General features: G+C 37.8%; 1 protein-coding gene across 1 annotated transcript in view; it reads left to right on the forward strand.

Annotated features, from left to right (window-relative positions):
• Positions 1 to 21,023, forward strand: part of LOC150080264 (ras-related protein Rab-8A-like) — a 229,718-nt gene that overhangs the window by 203,967 nt on the left and 4,728 nt on the right. Inside the window, exon 6 of the mRNA XM_090381771.1 lies at positions 18,513 to 18,629. Within this exon, the coding sequence (XP_090237897.1) occupies positions 18,513 to 18,629 (117 nt within the window). The remainder of the gene's footprint in view (positions 1 to 18,512; positions 18,630 to 21,023) is intronic.

Consider the following 21,023-nt stretch of genomic DNA (forward strand, 5'->3'; position numbering starts at 1 on the left):
TATATAATATCAAAGTTATTCCCTGCATCCAGTTCTTTTGTGACTACATCATAGTATCCAATCAAATTGGTCAGACAAGACCTGCCCTTAACAAAACCATGCTGTGTCTGAGCTATAACTGAATTCTTGTCCAGATGATCCTGCAGTGCTTCTTTAACCAGTGCCTCCATTAATTTTCCTGGAACCGAAGTTAAACAGGTCTATAATTACTTGTGTCAGCCTTTGATCCTCCTTTGTGAATTGGGGTTACATTTGCACATCTCCAGTCCATGGGTACCTCCCCTGAGTCCAAAGAAGCTCTCATAATTATGGCTACGGGTTTGCTTACTTCCTTTGCTGCCTCCTTTAATATAACTGGATAGATCCCATCCACCCCGGGTGCCTTTTTTATGTTTATCCTCAACAATTTCTCCTCCACTTTCCTCTCAGTTATTATCTAGCTCACTGCCAATGTTTACTTCACCTACGACATTCCCCTTCCTGAATAACTCCTCATGTGTGAATTTAGAGGCAAAATACTCATTTAGATTGTTAGCCTCCTGAGCTGGATCCTCAACTGTTGAACCATCAACATCCAGTGGACCAATCTGATTCATCCCTTTCCTTCTTGAGTTTAAATAGGTAAAGAACTCTTTTCTGTTTTTCTTTGCATCCTTTGCCAAGGATTTCTTATAATCTGCCTTTGCCTTTGTGACTTGGTTACAGACCAACGTATATCTATCATAGGCTTCCATGTCACCCATTAATTTGTATGTATCCCATGCATTTTTCTTCTCTGCCATATGTCTCATTAGTTCATCTGACAACCATTTAGGCCTGAACCTTGAACAATGTTTCTTGGTTGGTATGTAAAGCCTGGTAGCTTCCAAGATTAATTCCTTGAATGCTTCCCATTTTGAATTTGCTGTTAGTAACATCATCAGTTGGTCCCACTGTATAGAATTTAAATACTGTCTCAGACCATCATAGTCGCCTTTACGAAAGCAAAAACCCTTCCCTTTACCTCTGATGGTAGTTACCTCCTTGAGTAAATCCCACTTCAGCACACTGTGATCACTGCCACCCAGTGGTTCCTTTATCTGCAGATTCCTAATGCATGAAGAATCACTACTGATAATCAGATCAAGAGTATTACTCCCTCTAGTTGCCTCCCGAACATGCTGGTGTAGAAAACAATCATCCAATAAATCCACAAAAGCCTTGCTAGTGTGTGAGTGACCAACCCACAAATTCCAGTCAATATCTGGGAAATTAAAATCCCCCATTATAAGACTCTCTGATTTACTGGCCCATTCTATTTCCCTGTACAGTATCTTATTATACTCAACAGAGTCATTAGGCCTATAGCACACTCCTACTCTCAATTTTGATTTACCTATGCTTATGTCACACCAAACTGACTCGACACTGCCCTGTCCTTCAATGTCGACTGGCTTCACTTCCTTGGATTTTATGTGTTTTTTAACTAATAGTATAACCCCTCCTCCCCTCCTGTCCTGTCTATTCTTTCTATACACTTTGTACTGCCCAAATTCCAGTTCTGCATTCCTTATATCTGTGTGACACCACGTCTCTGATATCCCAACACTATCTGCCTTTGATGTTTTGAGCAATACCTCAAATTCATCAAATTTATTTACTAAACTCCTAGCATTGGTGTACACGCAAGTATACATGCACCTGTTTCTGTTTTTAGCTACCCTAACACAACCCATGTGTTTACTTGTACCGCAATGACTTCCAGCAGTCTCTGAAATATCCTGCCTCTTGTTTTTCAGGCTTCTGCTCATTCCAATAGAAGCAGTGCAAGAATCTCTTTCACCTCTGCCAGTGGCTACTGTTAATCCATTAGTCTTTGTCTCCCCCCCAAGCTAGCAGTTTTCCGACCCACCTAACACTGCCTTGATAGCATCAGCAAATATTCTTGTTTATTTTATTTTAATTAGTTTTATTTTATTTAGTTTTATTTTAACCAGCGAGTTATAAATTACTGGAATAAATTGCCTTCATGGGTGGTAGAGGCCGACAGTTTGGGGAAATTCAAAGGTCATCTGGATAGTACTTTCGGGTAAGGGAAGCACATAGGATGATAGGTTTAATTTCCTTTTTTTTTTTATTAATTTTTTTTTTTTTTATTTATTTTTTTTTAATCATTGTTTTGTTCAGATTTTTTTTTTTTTTTTTTTTGGCTGGTGCAGCATAAGCCATAGGTGTTTTTGCACACCATGCAGCCATTACTAATACCAACAGCACATTGCATTCCACTTTCCTTTTGAGAAACCTTGCCCTGCTCAATCAGCTTCAACTTCTCGAATATCCGCTACCAATTCCTTAAATGCCAATCTCCAGGTAATTCTCCAGTGGGGCAAAGACAACTTAGTTGATTTCAGTTCTTCTAAAACTCAGTCTTGTCTTATATCTCACAAAAAAGGATTCTTCTACTCCTATGCTTATCTTTGGTGACACTCCAATTTCTAGGCAAAATGATATCTCTTTTGGAGATTACCCTGCCTTCTAATCTCTCTTGGCACAAGCACATTACAAATATTGCTTCCTCTGCATCTAAAAAACTTTGTTTTCTCTTTCGCTCTTGGTGTTACTTTTCTTCCAAACAGCTGTTCAGCTGCAATTTGTACAGAGTTCACTCTGTACAAATCAGTGGATTTGCAATTTTTACAAATTGCAAATCCACCCTACCATGGAATATTGTTCCCACATCTGGAGCAGTGCCCCCAAAACCTCTCTCAGGCTTCTAGATTCCATTCAGAAGAGGGCAGTTAGGTTAATTAATGATTCATCTCTAACAGAGTCCCTCCACTTGCTTTCTCATAGACATACTATTTCTGCTGCATGCCTTTTCTACAGATACTTCCACGTGCACTGTTCTTCTGAATTGGCTTCTATAATTCCCGCTCTCTCTTTCAAAACAGTCCGAACACGTGCCGCCACCAGCCAACATCCATTTACTGTCCAACTTCAAACTCACAGAACCAACTTTTCATCTTGTACATTTATTCATTCAACTGCCATTTTCTGGAACAACCTTCCTTCGTATGTCCTGAAAATTAAAGTTCTGTAACATATGAAAACAATGAAAGTGTAGTGCATTTTAATGATTTGAATTGGTAACTAATACAGTTTACAAACCACGCTCATGACCTTTTATATGGCTTTAAGGTCACACTCGTGACCTTAAAAATGACATTTTAGAAAGATAAATGGCGTAGTTATACATCGAAAATTTCAACTTCCGAGATCTTGAAACAAATTGCCAAAAAACAATGTATTATTTGGGTTCACATTACGATGTTTTAACGATACGATGGTGTCTCTGGAACGGATTAATATCGTAAAGCAGGGTACACTGTATTGTATAGCTACGCATGTGGTTTGAAATGTGTTATTTATGAATTTATTTTTTGCAATTAATGTTCATATTTTTGATTTTGTTGATACAGTCAGTCCTTGTATAATGTGTGTTTACACTACACGAATTCGATCATACAGAATTTATAAATAGGGGAACGATATCATATATAACACGAACCGAATTCACTTATGCATGATTCGCCTTTGTGTTTATAAGAAATGGCAGTCGAAAGCGAAATCACCCAACTGAACGGCAACATGAAGAGAATGAAGAGAAGATTCTGAAAATGTATTTATGTTTTTTTTATATCAGTGAAGGAGAAAACATATTTCACCATAATAACATAAAAACCCACACAATTCCAGCTATTGGTATTATCGCAAATGCAATCAGATCGAATTTACTACAGTTTATAACAGATTCCACTATCAGAAACGCAACTGGAAATTGTTTTTATTTTTTAATGGTAGTAACCCCCCAGAAATGTGCTTTAGTAAAATGTAAGGTGTTAATAGTGTATCTCTGCCTTTACGGTGTTATTTATTCAGTGGCTACATGTGTGCAGTTTTGTTTATGTGTATCAAGTGGGCCTCCTCATTTTGTAATCGTGTTTTATTCCCTAAAAAAGAGCAATATACTTAAAAGGTGTGAAAAGGAAGTGTCCTGGTGAAGACACTACAGATTCAGAGAGAAAAAGAAAAGCAATATTGATAAACAGAGGCAGACTGGGTCAAAATTCTTACCCAGGAAAATTTGTAGTGGCCTCATACTATGGTTTATGGCCAAAATCACACCGGCCTCCAGCCCACTGGGGTTTCCCTGGTAAGGCTTATGGCCAGTCCGCCTCTGTCCATAGAGAAAAAAAAATATGAAATTGTGAAGCACTTTGAGCAAAATGAAAGACCATGTGATATTGCACGTACTACAGGCCTAAATGAGGCAACACCAAGAATTAGAAAGAATGCAGAGAAAATAAAAACTTTCATAGCGGGAACAACTCAAAAAGTGTAATTAAAATCCATTAGATCAAGACACAAAGAATTGGAAGAGATGGAATGGCTGTCATCTATTTGGATAGAAAATCAAACAAAAAACAAGTTTGCTTACGATAGAAGCAAAAGAATTAGCAATATTTTATTACATAATAGTTGTAATAAAATACTTAACGTATTTGTTACGATTATTTATTGTGTTTGGTAATGTTTTGGTTAAATGTGCCTTCAATCTTGGGTGGTCGGCACCTAACCCTATTTTTCCCATAGGGCCTGTTATTTATATTGCATGAGGGTTTCTAGGAACACAACTGTCGTTCTATACGAGGAATGACTGTACTTGATACTTGGGGGGAAAAAAACTTGTAAACCCGAGAACTCGTAAAGCGAGAACTGCCTGTATTCATTGCTTCTTTTTTTTTTTTTTTTTTAATCTATTTATTTATTTTTTCTAATTTTGACATTAATTAGTTGATATGTGTTTATATTGTAGTTATTTATGTAGCGTACTATATATACTGTACTGGATGATAAATAGATTGGTAAGATGAACACCTTTTTATATTTTATCAAAAAAAAAAAATCCCTCTGTTTAATCCATCTGCATAATGTTATTAATTTTTGTAAACCAAATGTGATCACAATAAGCAGTACTCACTGTACTGTACATCTGAAACCTCATTACCAAACTTAGCTTATCAGATTTTAAAAAATATATTTTATTTAATAATTAGTACAAGAAAAGAAAGAAATAAGGTATCTCTTTGTGCCCATTAGTTATTAAGAGAATTATCCTTGATTAGATTGCTCACTTTCAGCAGATAGTTATTTTACCATTGTTTGCTTGACTGTCAGTTTGGTCTGAGATCCTAAAATCATTGCATTGAATCAAGTGGCTGACTTGCATAAAAGAAATGTGCTTTATGAAATAAGAGCTGATTGGAAGTAAATAAATAAATCAGGAAGTGAACTATGGATTTGGAATGGGTCACTCAATTAAGCCCCAATTAAGTATTGGTACATCTTTAATTCTTATAAAGTTAAAAGAAAGAAGATATGGAAATGTGGTTTTGCTGTGTGCATTTTATAATTATTATTCTTGCTTCTTCTAATAGGTTTATTTTCCCATCCCGCAACAGGTACTGGTACCAGGTGCGTGGGGTGGTTGTTATATCTGTAACTCTAACTATCCTACAGATGTTTGGTTTTCTGGAGTTCCTTGTAAGAGTTCCCTGTGAGATCCTTTTGCTGCTAGGTTTTTATGGAGTCTCTTTAGCACCATGCTAGTGGATGATATGGTGATCGTAATGTCATTATTTGTTCCATGTGCCACATTCTTTGGATTTCCTGATCTTTTTGTTCCTCATCTGGTGCTGGGCAGCATCATTTCGATCAGATAGGTGGCTATATATCCTTGTGGATGAGGGTTACGTCTCATCTGTTGCACTGGATCGGCTTGTCCATTGTTATGGCACAGTTCCAGTATAGTTTGGGAGTAGGGATCTCTAGTACAGGTTAATACTTTTAATGTAATACACTTTCTTTGATCAACTGGTATTTTTGCACTAGCTTCTGATCTATTATCCTGGCGACTTGGTCATGTCTCTGAGCACACTCCTGGGTGATCACCCTGCATTCAGCAGTAAAGTGTTGGATTGTTCCTGAATCCAGGTGGTATTGTCGACATGTGTTATCCGTCACTGCACAGTCCTTGGCAATATACTTCCTGGTGTTGGGTGGCGAGCATGAATCCTTTGGTCTTGGAAAAGAACATCCTGCTTGTGAGCCATTCATTCACAGCCAATTTATCTATGTAGCCTTCATGGAGGTCATCAGAGTGTCTGCTATGGGGTGCCTTCTTTGCCCATCTTTCTGTCTTTGTTTCTTCTGTTTCTGAGAATGGTGTCTCCTTATTGAGGGTGAGTGGTGTGTGCCATTTTTGTCTTCTTATGGCCTGGTAGATTGGTGCTATGTTTTCCTGGAAGTAATCCCTCAGATTCTTCTGTTGTTCAGTGAGGTCTGTCAAACACCTCCCTCTTTCTTTCCAGGTTATGGCCAGTCTCTCTTGATTGCTACTTCGGGTGATGTTGGTGACTCTTGGTCAATCTCATAATCTCCTCCAGCTCAGTTGGTCCAATCTGTGATCCCAAAGGAATATAGTTAGTACTGGGGCTGCATAGGTGTTTATGCCTATGCAGTCCAGTCCTGCCATTCAGCTTTAATTTTAGCAGACTTCTCAGTCTGATGGTATATCTCAGTGAAGCGATGTCCTTGTGTTTTCTTTGATCTCCTTGTATTCTAGCTGTTGAGCCTGCATTATCCCCAGGTATTTATAGGTCTTTCCCTCTGTCATGGCTTCAATCTCTACACTGATCTTCAGCTGGTAGTTTAGGCTGAATGCATTCCCCCTAATACTATCCATAGGTTTTGAAATTTGTTTAGGCCATATTACATCCTGATGTCAGTGCTAAACTCTTCGATGATCTGGCATAGCTGTTGAAGATGATTCTGGGTTGTAGTATAGAGTTTGATGTTGTCCATGTATATCAGGTGAGAGAGAGGGTGCATGGGTTCTTCCTTTCATCTTTTAGGGTATATCTTGACTTTCATGAACTGGTGAAATACAACCACTTTGCTTATTGGAAGATTGAAGTGGTGAAACCCATGTTTAGTCTCTAGAGCAAAGTTTCCAGCACCCCCCCTCCCCCATACTTCTCCTTCAACCTATGCACGGCACTAAGTACTATAGGTTTTGATACCTTTCGTGTTTGGGATTTCCATAAAAAAAAAAAAATCTGTACTTGCTGTTATTGATAATGATGGACAGAGGGTTGATTGATAGACAGAAACATCTGGAGGTCATCATAGTAGGCTCGGTGCATCTCTCTGGAAGATTCCTCTTCTGATGGGGATTGGTCTGGTCGTGATGCTCTTGACCTTGATGGTGGTCCTCCATTTTGCAATGGTGTCTATGTGGGCTGTGTACAGGTTGCAGTGCTCCTTGTAAGCTTGCTCCGTAACTGCCACATCAGTGGTTAATTGCTCCTTGCATCCTTTACTCATCTGCTTACATCCTTTCTGCTGCTCAGCCATGCTCTCCAAATGGTCTGATATCTTAGTTGTGCAGCTGGTCAGGATCTTGTACATTTTTGGAAAATAGGTGGTTTGTCTATACTTTGACAAGTTTGTGGTGTCTTTGTCCTTAGCCTTCAGGTAGGGGATTCCTTGAGTCAGAGACTCTGTGATTGTGTCAGGGTGTGTTATTATCTGGGTGGAACACTCTGTTATGTGCATGTGTGTGCAGCTGAATTTCTTGTATCAGTAGTTATGGATGTTAGAAATGAATATTCAACAGCTGGAAAAGCAGCAAGAGAGAGGTGATTGTACCTCTTACATGTAATATGACAGACACAATAAAAAAAGAAAAGAAAAAAAAAAGCTTTTTATAATTGGGAAAAGTAAGCATCCATGTGTCTTCAGAGGGACAAAAACTTACCAGTTGAATATAAGAGAAATGCATGGATGATGTCTCAAATTTTCATTGACTTTCTGAAGGAATGGGACAAAGAATTATTGCAAGTCAGTAAAAAACATTGTGATTGCCTTAGATCAGTGGTCTCTAAAGTGGGATGTGTACATCCCTAGGGAGCTGCAAGATACACTTGTTATGTTAATGATTTCTTATTATTTTGTACTTGAACTTCAATTTAATTTTGTTTTGTATTTTTTTATTTGTGATCTTTTAAAATTATATGTGAATTTAGCTATAATGCCTTTCATGTAAATGATTTATAAATTTTAAAAAAATATATCAAACTTATACATTTAATTTTTTTTTTTTTTTTTTCTGGGGTGCATGCCAGTCATTTTAAGTAAATGAGGGTGTGCGACCAAAAAAGTTTGGGGAGCACTGCCTTAGATAACTGTACAGCTCATTCATATGTGCAGCTAAACGACATAAAACTTGTATTTCTTTCAGAGAAATACAACATCCATAGTGCAACCTTTGGAACAAGGAATAATTAAGGATTTCAAAATTATACAGGAGTGCAATACAACAAAAAATAATTTCAGAAATTGAAGAAGGTTAGTACAGGGACTGCATAAATGGATTTGCCAGTTGTGGGACTTCCTGATCGACTGTTGTACTATTTCTTCCCAAATCTATTCTGCATCTCTTGTATGTTTTTGGTTTTTTTTCCTTTCTAGATCTAGTTATGGCTAACTTTGGTGCTCCACAGGTTCCCCAGAACTCCTCCAGTTCCTTTTGGTTTGGGGGATCCATTTTTTTCCTTCTCCTCCTGTCCGATTTTCCTGTAGAATATCCTCAAATTTCATCAAATATCCTGTTGTTTGTTTTTCTCTGGGTACTCTCCCTGTAATGGTGAAGTCTCCTGCTGAGTTCCAGGAGTTTCTGCTTGAGGGTGCCAAGGTATTCTTCATGTCTCTGATTATAGGTCTTGTGTTTGCTGTGAATGTCCATGCTAGAAAAGTGAGGATGGCCTCGCATTTCTGATTGTCTAATTTCTGTTACCCCATTGATCCTGGTTCAGTTGACCTATCTTATCTCTTCTATCTTCTGCTATAGCCTTCTTTCCCAGACTGGCGATTCCTTGTCTTTGCATTTTGTGTTACGTTGGTCTCTGATTTCCCTTCTGTTCATCCTGGTGGCTGCTACAGTAGCAGCCACCAGGATACAATAAATGGCCTGTGCAGATGTCTAATGTTGCTTTGTTATTTAGATAATTAGTATTATTCACCTATTGAGGTGGTCTGTTACTTTCTTCAGGATTCTGTTGCGTCTCTGCTTTGGTATGGTGTGGATCTTTGTGAGGTCCATTCCCTCAAATTCTGCGAGGGCTTTCTTGCACTGTTCTAGATATCACAATCTTGTCTCTGGATATTGCAATCTTGTCTGTTTCCACTTCAGCTGCTCCAGGTTGTAGTTCTTGTACTTGCTGTTCCTCTTCCAGACATTCTGGTTCCAGTGTGTCCATATTTGTTGTTCTTTGTAGTTGATCACTCACATCCTACTTGATTTTTACCAAGATTGCAGGAGCTGTCAGGTTCTTCTTAATGATGGTCCACCTCCGTCATGCTATTCACTGTTTGGTGACTTGAACAGTTGGCGTTCTAACCACTTGGCGTGTAGTTTTGTTCTATACATTGTTTGTCTCTAACTTCATAGTATACTCACATGTTGAATGTTTTCATTTATTATCTCTCTATACATTAAAAAATTTTTCCTCCTAGTGATATTTATTTGAGCCAATCGGAGAAATGGGTGGTGCAATTACGTCATTACAAATGCCCAGGTAAATAATTACATAGGTCATTTCCTGATTAGATTTCAATCAGTGCATTATAACGTTATTATTATACAAATAATAACATCAAATGATTCCATAACATTCACCAACCTCATGCACGAGGTTGGTGAACGTTATGGCATCATTTGATGTTCCATTGTAATATTAGCTGATGAAGGGACCCGATTTGTAAATAGTTTAGTATTTTGTAAATATTTGTATAGTTTGTAAATATTTTAGTTAAACATTTTAGTTCTGCTCTTTCGGATGCAACAATATTCCTCATGCATCATGGAACCCAAAGCAAAAGGCCTTTTCCTAAAGTGACCTACACAGATATTTATTCGACTTTGAGAATGCTACTTAGTGGGATAGCCAATGAGAGAAGAGGGATGTGGGTCACTTGATACAAGTGGGAGGGGAGGCAATGACATCACTACAAATGCACAGGTAAATAATTACATAGGTCATTTCCTGATTAAATATCGATCAGTGCATTTCGACAGGTGTGTCTTTTACGTAGAAAAGGTTCAACTTACTCCGTCATACATCTGCTGAGATTGGCAAGGGTAGAGCCCCTAGTTATTATTTAAAAAACCTTCTCCTTTATGGGATTTTTTCCACCCCAAGGCAGGTACTAGTACTAAGTGCATGGGGTTGATTGGTTGTGTCTGATTACTAATATTATTGTTACTGTTGGTCGAGAAGCTCTCTTACCATCCTACAGGTGTTCAGGATTGCGGTTTTCAACTAGGTTCTCACGTGGAGGCTCCTTGACACATGCTGGTGGTCAACATGATGATTGGGATGATCATTACTTGTTCCTTATGCCACGTGTCTTTGACTTCCTAATATTTTCCTCATTGGAGGTTTCTGGTGTTGGGCTCTGCTGTTGTTGATCAGGTAGGTAGCCATTTCCTTCTTGTCGATGAGGGTTATGCCTGGTCTGTTGTGCATGATCATCTTGTGTGTCATTATGGCACATTCCCGGCATAATCTGTGAGTAGAGGTATCTATTATGGCCTGAGGCTCACATTTGTAATACGGTAAACTTTTTTTGATTGGCTGGTATTTTTACACTAGCTTCTGATCTATTATCCTAGCCACCTGGTAGTGTCTGTGAGTGTAATCCATCTGGGTGATCACCCTGCATCCTGTGGTGATGTGCTGGATTGCTTGTGGGCCCAGGTGGCATCATCCACACGTTATCTGTTATTCTGGGGTTCTTAAAGATGTATTTCCTGTAGTTCTTGGTTGGTGAATATGAATCCTTTGGTCTTTCCAAAGAGCCTTCCATTCATGAGCAAGTGTGGAAACCATCTTATATATGTACTCTTGATTGAGGTAGTAGAAGTAATAGAGGCATGTGATGCAAGAAAGCAAGCATATGAGCTTATGTAGCATCAGCCAAAAAAAAAAAAAAAAAAAACAATTTCACATAACCATTACCTCTAAACGTTTGTCCAGTTCCTCCTTGAATTTATTTAAGCTATTAACTTCCACAACGAAAGATGGAAGTTTGTTCCAGCAATTAACCACCCACTGGCTAAAGGCAGATTTCAGCACAGCTGTTCTACAACTGTCTTTCCTCAATTTGAATTCATGCCCCCTCAGGTTTGTAAAGGCGCCTCCATAGCCAGGTGGGAAGGAGCAGAAGTGTGTAGCACACGCTTCTTGATTAGACTGGGGTTCGAGTCCATCCATCACCACCAAATACGGAGGATGCAGAAAGGTCAGGGAATGACCACCGCATATCCCCAGAAATATGGCCTTAGTTGCTAATGCTCCTAAAAACCAAATAACAAACAAACAGGTTTGTAATCTGGACAAGCGGAAGAATCCCATCAGAATTCAGCATGCTCAACCCGTTCAAGGCCCTATAGACCTCAATCAGATTAACTCACAGGTACTTAACCCCCAGTCCCTTTGCATATAAATTGACAGGTGATACAGAAGCTTATGTTGTGTATAAACTAGTTCGTAATTAAATCGCAAAGTAGGTTAAGCAAGCTACGGCAGATTATGAGAGATCTCTGGCAAAAAATGTCAAAAAAAAGCAAAGACTTTAGTTACATTAACAGTAGAAAGGAGGGATGGAATCACATTGGTCTGCTTGATGTCGATGGTTTAACTGTTGATGATCCTGCACAGGTTGCTGACAAATAATAGATATTTTACATTTGCATTCATGCATGAGGATCTCTAAGGAGGAGAATATCAGGAGTTCGGCAAACCAACAGTTACATATATTGTGTATAATTAATAAAAAAAATTGTGACCACGGTTTTAAATGTACCATCCATAATCCAATATTGAGCACATGATAGGCATTGAATATTTACTTTTGTTGTAAATAGAAGAATTCTTTCCTCTCCCACTGCAAAAACAAGAAATCCCATTTTCTTCTTCTTATTATTATTATTATAATAAGAAGAAAATGGGATATTTTTACCTGTTACCCCTTTCAAAATATCTTGCCAGCACCTAATGTACTTGTCAAAGAAATTTGTGAAAGTACAGCTAATGAATATCTATGATGCAGCTGCCAAAACACATTATTCTAAATTTTCATATTCTGAAAGTATTCTTATTTCAAGTTTTTTATCTTTACCAGTTTAATGCTATACCTATAATTATTGCTCAGACGCACTATACAAATACCAAAATTCAACTTGAAAAATTACCAATTAAATGCAATATGATAAAGTAAAATTAAGTCGTTTTTTATTTAGCATTAGCATTAGTAGAGGCATTTGATGCAAGAAAGCAAGCTTATGCAGCATCAGCCAAAAAAAAACCCACTTCCACTTCACCCCTCTGTTCGTTCAAAATACCTGTCCAGCTGAGCCTTAAAATTATTTAGGCTATCAATCTCCACCACAAGGGATGGAAGTCTGTTCCACCAACCAACCACCCGCTGGCTAAAGGCAAATTTACGCACGTCTATCCTACATCTGTCTTTCCTCAATTTGAATTTATGCCCTCTCAGGTAATTTTTCTGAGCTAGAGGAAGAATCCCATCAGCATTGAGCATGCTTAAACCATTCAAGGCTTTATACACCTCTATCAGATCACCTCGCTGGTGCCTAGTCTCCAGACACTGTAATTTGCAAAACTTAAGCCTTTCTTCGTAAGAGCACCCCTTTGTTCCATTCACTAATCTTGTTGCCCTTCTCTGTACTCGTTCCAGCAGCTCTACATCCTTCTTGAAATGAGGCCTCCAGACCTGTATACAGTACTCTAGGTGTGGCCTGACCATTGCCTTATACAATAGAATAATCACCTCCTTATCCCTGCTGGAAAAATTCCTGTATATCATTGACAATACTCCATGAGCTACTCTTGCAGCCCGTCTGCACTGCTCAGAGAACTTCATATCTGCCTGCACAACCACCCCCAAGTCCCTTTCATTCTCTACCACTGTCAGTGTAGTACCACAGAGTTGATACGTTGCTCTGGGGTTGCTGTTTCCCATGTGTAGTACTTTACATTTGTCAATGTTAAACTTCATTTGCCACCTCTCAGCCCATCTGCTCAACCTTTCCAGATCCTGTTGCAGCAGCATAGTGTCAGTAGTGTCCTTGACAACCCTGCCAACCTTTGTATTGTCTGCAAACTTGGACATTAAGCTTGATATACCATCATCAATATCATTTATAAATACAGAAAACAATAATGGACCCAACACTGAGCCCTGAGGGACTCCACTAATAACATTAGTCCACGATGAGCAGTGTCCATTGATTACCACTCTCTGTCTTCTCCCCCTCAACCACCCCTTTATCCATAGCAGCAATTTGCCTCCAATGTCACACTGCTCCAATTTGTGTAGCAGTCTTCCATGTGCAACAGTATCAAAAGCCTTTCTAAGATCCAAGTATATAATATCAAAGTTATTCCCTGCATCCATTTCTTTTGTGACTGCATCATAGTATCCAATCAAGTTGGTCAGGCAAGACTTCCCCTTAACAAAACCATGCTGTGTCTGAGCTATAACTGAAGTCTTGTCTAAATGATCCTGCAGTGCTTCTTTAACGAGTGCCTCCATTAATTTTCCTGGAACAGAAGTTTAGCTCACAGGTCTATAATTACTTGTGTCAGCCTTTGATCCTCCTTTGTGAATTGGGGTCACATTTGCACATTTCCAGTCTATGGGTACCTCCCCTGAGTCCAAGGAAGCTCTCATAATTATGGCTAAGGGTTTGCTTACTTCCTTTGCTGCCTCCTTTAATATAACTGGATAGATCCCATCCACCCCGGGTGCCTTTCTTGTGTTTATCTTCAACAGTTTCTCCTCCACTTTACTCCCAGTTATTTCAAGATTCTGTAGATTACTGTTAGAGTTGAATACACCTCTGGCATTCCCCTTGCTGAATAACTCCTCATGTGTGAATGTCGATGCAAAATATTCATTTAGTTTGTTAGCTACCTGAGCAGGATCATCAACAGTTGACCCATCAATATCAAGTGGACCAATCTGATTCATCCCCTTCCTTCTAGAGTTTACATAAGTAAAGAACTCTTTGCTGTTTTTCTTTGCATCCCTTGCCAAGGATTTCTCGTAATCTGCCTTCGCCTGCCTAACCTCCTTTGTAACTTGGTTGCATGTCAACTTGTATCTATCATAGGCTTCTGTGTCATGTGTTAATTTGTAAGTATCCCATGCATTTTTCTTCTCTGCCATATGCCTGATTAGTTCATCTGACATCCATTTTGGCCTAAACCTTGAACAATATTTCTTAGTTGGTATGTAAAGCCTAGTAGCTTCCAAGGTAAGTTCTTGGAATGCTTCCCATTTTGAATTTGCTGTTGGTAACATCATCAGTTGGTCCCACTGTATAGAATTTAAATACTGTCTCAGTCCATCGTAGTCGCCTTTACGGAAGCAATAACCCTTCCCTTTACCCCTAATGGTAGTTTCCTCTTTGAGTAAATCCCACTTCAGCACACTGTGATCACTGCCACCTAGTGGTTCATTTATCTGCAGATTCTTAATGCATGAAGAATCACTGCTGATAATCAAATCAAGAGTATTACTCCCTCTAGTTGCCTCCTGAACATGCTGATGTAGAAAACAATCATCCAATAAATCCACAAAAGCCCTGCTAGTGCGTGAGTAACCAGCCCCCAAATTCCAGTCAATATCTGGGAAATTAAAATCTCCCATTATAAGACTCTCTGATTTACTGGCCCACTCTATTTCCCTGTACAGTTCCTTATTATACTCATCAGAGTCATTAGGCCTATAGCACACTCCTACTCTCAATTTTGATCTCCCAATCTTATGTCACACCAAACTGACTCAACACTGCACTGTCCAGCGATGTCGACTGGCTTCACTTCCTTGGTTTTTATGTGTTTCTTAACTAATAGCATAACTCCTCCCCCCTTCCTATCCTGTCTATCCTTTCTGTAGACGTTGTACTCCCCAAATTGCAGTTCTGCATCCCTTATATCTGTGAGACACCACGTCTCTGATATCCCAACAATATCTGCCTTTGATGTTTTGAGCAATACCTCTTTTATTTGTTGATCGTATTTTAAAACTGTTTCTGTAACAGAAAACATGGTCTTCAAATTGAGAGGTATTTTTCGTTAAAATTTTTATTTTTCATTTATATTCTTTCTACCAAGTTTATCTAATAAGGTAAATTTTTACTTACTAAAAACTAATAAATATATAGAATTATATTCATATATTTTTACAATATAGTAGATACTGCCAGGATTTTCAGCTGTCTTGATTGGCTGTTGGGATTTTGGACCAGACCCGTATGAATGTATCCCCGATTCTCAAGGGAGGTGTATCAAAAGGTAGCACAAGTAATTACAGACTTGTTTGCTTAACTTCTGTTCTAGGGAAAATAATGGAGTCACTGGCTGGATACCATTTAGACAGGAATACAATTATACTGCAGTCACAGCAGGAAAGCTTTTGATACTGTTGCCCATGAAAGGCTGCAAATTGGGGAAGTATGGAATTTGGGGCAAATTAGTGCTCTGGATAATGGGATAGTTCAAAGTGAGAAGACAGAATGGTTATTAATGGACACTACTCTTCATGGACTAATTAAAATTAGTGGAATTCCCCTAAGGTTCAGTGCTGCACCAATTGTTTTCTGTATTTATCAATGATATTGATGAAGGTGTATCAGGCTTAATATCTAAATTTTCAGATGGTACAAAGGTTGTCAATCATCCAAGTTTCTTGCGACACTTAACACTTTTATCTTATTTTATCTCTGTTTTATCTTATGTATATATCATTTATTTATATTAACCAGTTAGTTGGTTGTCGCAAGAAACTTGGATGATATGCAACCCGATGCACAAGGCCTGCTTTCTAAGGTTGTCAGTGCTAATAATCAGGGTAAGGTACTGCAACAAGATCTAAAATATTAGGCAGGTGGGTTAATGGGCAGTTGAAGTTCATTGACAATTCCTATTAGTAGCAGCCAACCCAGATTAACATACCAACTGTGTAGTACTACACTCAGGTTAGTGCAAAATTAAAAAGACCTGAGGCTAATTGTTCAGTCGGATATGAAATTTACTGAGCAGTGCAGATAGGCTGCCATCACAGCCAGTGGGGTTTTGTCAATGATATACAGGAATTTTGCTAGCAAGGATAAGGAGGGATTATCCCATTGTACATGGCAATAGTTAGGCTGCATCTTGAATACTGCATACATGTCTGGAGGCCTCATTTTAGGAACGATGTTGATTTGCTGGAACGGATACAGAAAAGGGAAACAAGGTTGGTAAAAGAAATGAAAAGGTGGTCTTACCAAGAAGGCTTCAGTTCTGCAAATTGCAACATTTGGAGACTAGGCACATGCAAGGTGATCTGATTGAGATGTTTAAGGCTTCTTATGTACTGAGCAAGCTCAGTGCTGTTGCTATTCTTCCTGTTGCTCAGACTACACATGAAGGGCATAAATTAAAGAAGAGTGGTTGCCAGATAGATGTGTTTAGGTTTGCCTTCAACCAGCAGCTGGTTGATTCTTGGAACAGTTTTACATCTGTTTTGGACATGGGTAGTTTCAATGAAATTAAGGATGAACTAGATAAATTAGTGGAAGGATGAGCAGGAGATGTTTGTGTGTATGTTTTTTTTTTTTTTGTAAATGATTTATAAGCTTGTTTCCTTTGGTCATGTGTTACTACTACTAATTATTATTATTATAGTAGAATCTTTTGCTTGCCCAAATCTTGCACAGCACCTTACATCTCATATTTATTATGACGACTTGAAGTTGTTCTGCATGATGTTATTATATAGAAAATTCTCTCTCCACTGTCTTTGCATTTCACACTCATTCTTGGATTTTTACTACCACTTTAAAATTGCTTTTTATTGTTTAAACAACTTTTTCCCATCTTTTTTTTTTTCTTCTGCAGAATCATATACTAATCAACAATTAAAAAATAAATAAATTTAAGTTAATCTATAAACATGTAAAATTATTTATGGTGAAAATGTGTATGCATATTTTGGGCTGCTTTGTGTATCTGTTCATCATCCATTTGGTGAAATTATATTTGAACAAAACTGTTCAGCCTGCTTAATTACATAAGCAACATAACCCTGCCAAGAGTAAAGATGATAAGAAATATTTTATGCAATGTCTGGGTAATGTCCCTCATGTCTTAACAAATTTAATTTTTAAAATAATAATTTAACTTAAAAAAGATTAAGTTTTTATCATTTATAAAACCATTTATCAAATTCATGATGTAATTTCAGTAATTATTTTATCATTTTATAACATCAGAAATTATGAAGTATTAGTGTACAAAATTAGTTCTGCAAACTCAGGGTTGGCTGTGGTTCAAGAGTAATTTGCTCAGGCATAAATTTTCACACTGAAATTAAGATCATACACAACCACAAAAAGTGCACAGCCAGTTGGTAGCTGTTACATCAGCTGCAATAAAATATTTACAGTGAAGTTGTAAACACTTCTGACCTCACCCATCCAGATTATAAATGGACATTTATTTTTATGACCATTTAGTATTAGTTTAAAGAAAGCAGTCCCTGAGATGCTGAATTATCCAATGGATAACGTGCTTTGATACTCATGAAAGGCTTGTGAATGGAAAAAGTGTTTGCTGATGGTTATCACTTCTGTGCCATATTTCATTGCTTCAGGAGTGTTATTCCTTTCAGAAATATGAGAAGAGTCGAACTGGTGTGGCAAAAAAAAAAAATTGCCATCTCATATTTTTACTTTATTGGTATTGTTTTTTAATTTATTTTATTACTAATATTAAATAAAACCAGCAAGATAGAATGTTCATTTTCAGTCTTCCCTTCTACTTATTTCTTTTTTTGAATAAAATTTCTAATATGTGGAAAGACCAGAATCCAGATGCATTGTTTGTAAGGATTTGTAACAATCTGAAGAATTTTAAGTCTTTTCTTCATATTGAGCTTATTGCCATGCAGTTCTTGTATAAAATCGGTATATACTTCCAAATGAAAGGAGAGGTATTCAGAAGTTACACAGTATTTCAGTTAAGAAAGATCTCCATTGTTAGGCAAATTATATAAAGAAAATGCCCACATATGTCATGGATCTGCTTTGATGCTGATATGAAATTAAAGTTCAATGGATTTAAGTGTTCTTTTCTATTCAGAAGCCTGATAATAATATTCACTTAAATTTTTTAAAAAGTTAGCCTTCTTAACAAAAAAAAATTAAATTAACTTTGTATGCTTTCTGTAGCCTTTACTTTAAGCACGTGACCGTTTCCTAAAAACTTTAAGCTAAATTAAATTGAAAATTTATTTCTCCAGTCTCCAGTTTTTAACTACAACTTTGTTTTCTTCTCTAGCTTGCAATAGAATATGGAATAAAATTCATGGAAACAAGTGCAAAAGCAAATATAAATGTAAAAGAAGCATTTTATACTCTTGCAAGAGACATCAAAACAAAGATGGAAAAAAAATTGGTAAGCATTTGGATTCTGTGTAGTGTTTAAGTGAGGGATGGGGGGGGGGGTAATTTAGGTTTGTGGTTATTTGTAGTTTGCCATCCAGAGAATGTTTCTCTAAAATGCTTTTTTTTTTTTTTCTTTTTTCTTTTTTTTTTTTTTTTTTTTTTTTTGCTGTATATCAGTTTTTTAGCATGGCTGGTTAACTGCCCACCCCCTCCCAGAACAATCTCAGCAGGTCCCGGGATATCCTCTGAGTTTAGGGGGTATCCACAGTATGCCACAATAAATTAGTAACACAGATGTAATCTCCATAGGGGGGATTAACTAAGCAAAATTCAGTTGCATTTTTTTCTTTTTTTTTTTTTTTTGTTCAGAAAAGGCAGTGCTTTTTTTATAAAAAAAAATAGGTGTCAGTACTCATTCTTTGCTATCAGAAAAAATGAACACAGTATTCCACTTGGAGTACTGTGTTCAAGTATGGAGACTGCACCTAAAGAAAGACATTGAGCTTCTTGAAAGGGTGTAAAGACGAGTAACTCGCCTGGTGAGATCAGCAAAAAGCATCCTTATGAAGAAAGACTTTGAATATGTGGGTTGCAGAGTTCGGAAACTAGACATCTTAGAGGAGATTTGATTGAGGTGTTTAAGGCTCCGAGAGGCATCAGTAAAATGAATGAGGACGAAATTTTCAAGATTATAAATTATGCTAGAACTAGGGGACATAAATTCAAGTTACGGGGGGGGGGAAATGTTTAGATTGGACTGCAGGAAGTTTTATTTTAGCCAGCGAATTATAAATTACTGGAATAAGTTGCCTACATGGGTGGTAGAGGCTGACAGTTTGGGGAAATTCAAAGGTCATCTGGATAGTACCTTCGGGTACTATCCAGATGTGGGAAGCACATAGGATGATGGGTTTAATTTCCTTTTCTTTTATTAATTATTATTTTATTTTATTTATTTTTTTTTTTATCATTATTTTATTCTGAGTGTTTTTTTTTTTTTTTTTTTTTTTTTTTTGGCTGGTGCAACATAAGCCACAGGCTTTCTTGCACCATGCAGCCATTACTAATACTAAAATTGAAAATTAAAAGGACATGAAAAGTAGAGTACTTTAAAAAATTATTTCCTGATATTGTTACTTACTAGTAATGTTTTTGGAATAAGAACAACAAATTAAGTATATTAGTAGAGGCATTTGATGCAAGAAAGCAAGCTTATGCAGCATCAGCCAAAAAAAAAATAAATAAATAAAAAATAACCACTTCCACTTCAACCCTCTGTTCGTTCGAAATACCTGTCCAGCTGAGCCTTAAACTTATTCAGGCTATCAACCTCCACAACAAGGGATGGAAGTCTGTTCCACCAACCAACCACCCGCTGGCTAAAGGCAAATTTCCTCACGTCTATCTGTCTTTCCTCAATTTGAATTTATGCCCTCTCGGGTGATTATTCTGAGCAAGAGGAAGAATCCCATCAGCATTGAGCATGCTCAAACCATTCAAGGCTTTATACACCTCTATCAGATCACCTCGCTTGTGCCTAGTCTCCAGACACTGTAATTTGCAAAACTTAAGCCTTTCTTCGTAAGAGCATCCCTTTGTTCCATTCACCAATCTTGTCACCCTTCTCTGTACTCATTCCAGCATCTCTACATCCTTCTTGAAATGAGGCCTCCAGACCTGTATACAGTACTCTAGGTGTGGCCTGACCATTGCCTTATACAAGGGAATAATCACCTCCTTATCCCTGCTAGAAAAATTCCTATATATCATCGACAATAAACCATGAGCTACTCTTGCAGCCCGTCTGCACTGCTCAGAAAACTTCATATCTGCCTGCACAACCACCCCCAGGTCCCTTTCATTCTCTACCACTGTCAGTGTAGTACCACAGAGTTGATACTTTGCTCTGGGGTTACTGTTTCCCATATGTAGTACTTTACATTTGTCAATGTTAAACTTCATTTGCCACCTCTCAGCCCATCTGCTCAGCCTTTCCAGATCCTGTTGCAGTAGCATAGTGTCAGTAGTGTCCTTGACAACCCTGCCAACCTTCGTATCGTCTGCAAACTTCGACATTAAGCTTGATATAACATCATCAATATCATTTATAAATACAGAAAACAATAATGGACCCAATACTGAACCCTGAGGGACTCCACTAATAACATTAGTCCACGATGAGCAGTGTCCCTTGATTACCACTCTCTGTCTTCTCTCCCTCAACCACCCCTTTATCCATAGCAGCAATTTGCCTCCAATGCCACACTACTCCAATTTGTGCAGCAGTCTTCCATGTGCTATCGTCTGCAAACTTGGACATTAAGCTTGATATAACATCATCAATATCATTTATAAATACAGAAAACAATAATGGACCCAATACTGAACCCTGAGGGACTCCACT

The sequence above is a fragment of the Mastigoproctus giganteus genome, chromosome 9 (assembly GCF_048544385.1).
Source record: "Mastigoproctus giganteus isolate SK-2022 chromosome 9, ASM4854438v1, whole genome shotgun sequence".
Taxonomy (NCBI): Eukaryota; Metazoa; Arthropoda; class Arachnida; order Uropygi; family Thelyphonidae; genus Mastigoproctus; species Mastigoproctus giganteus.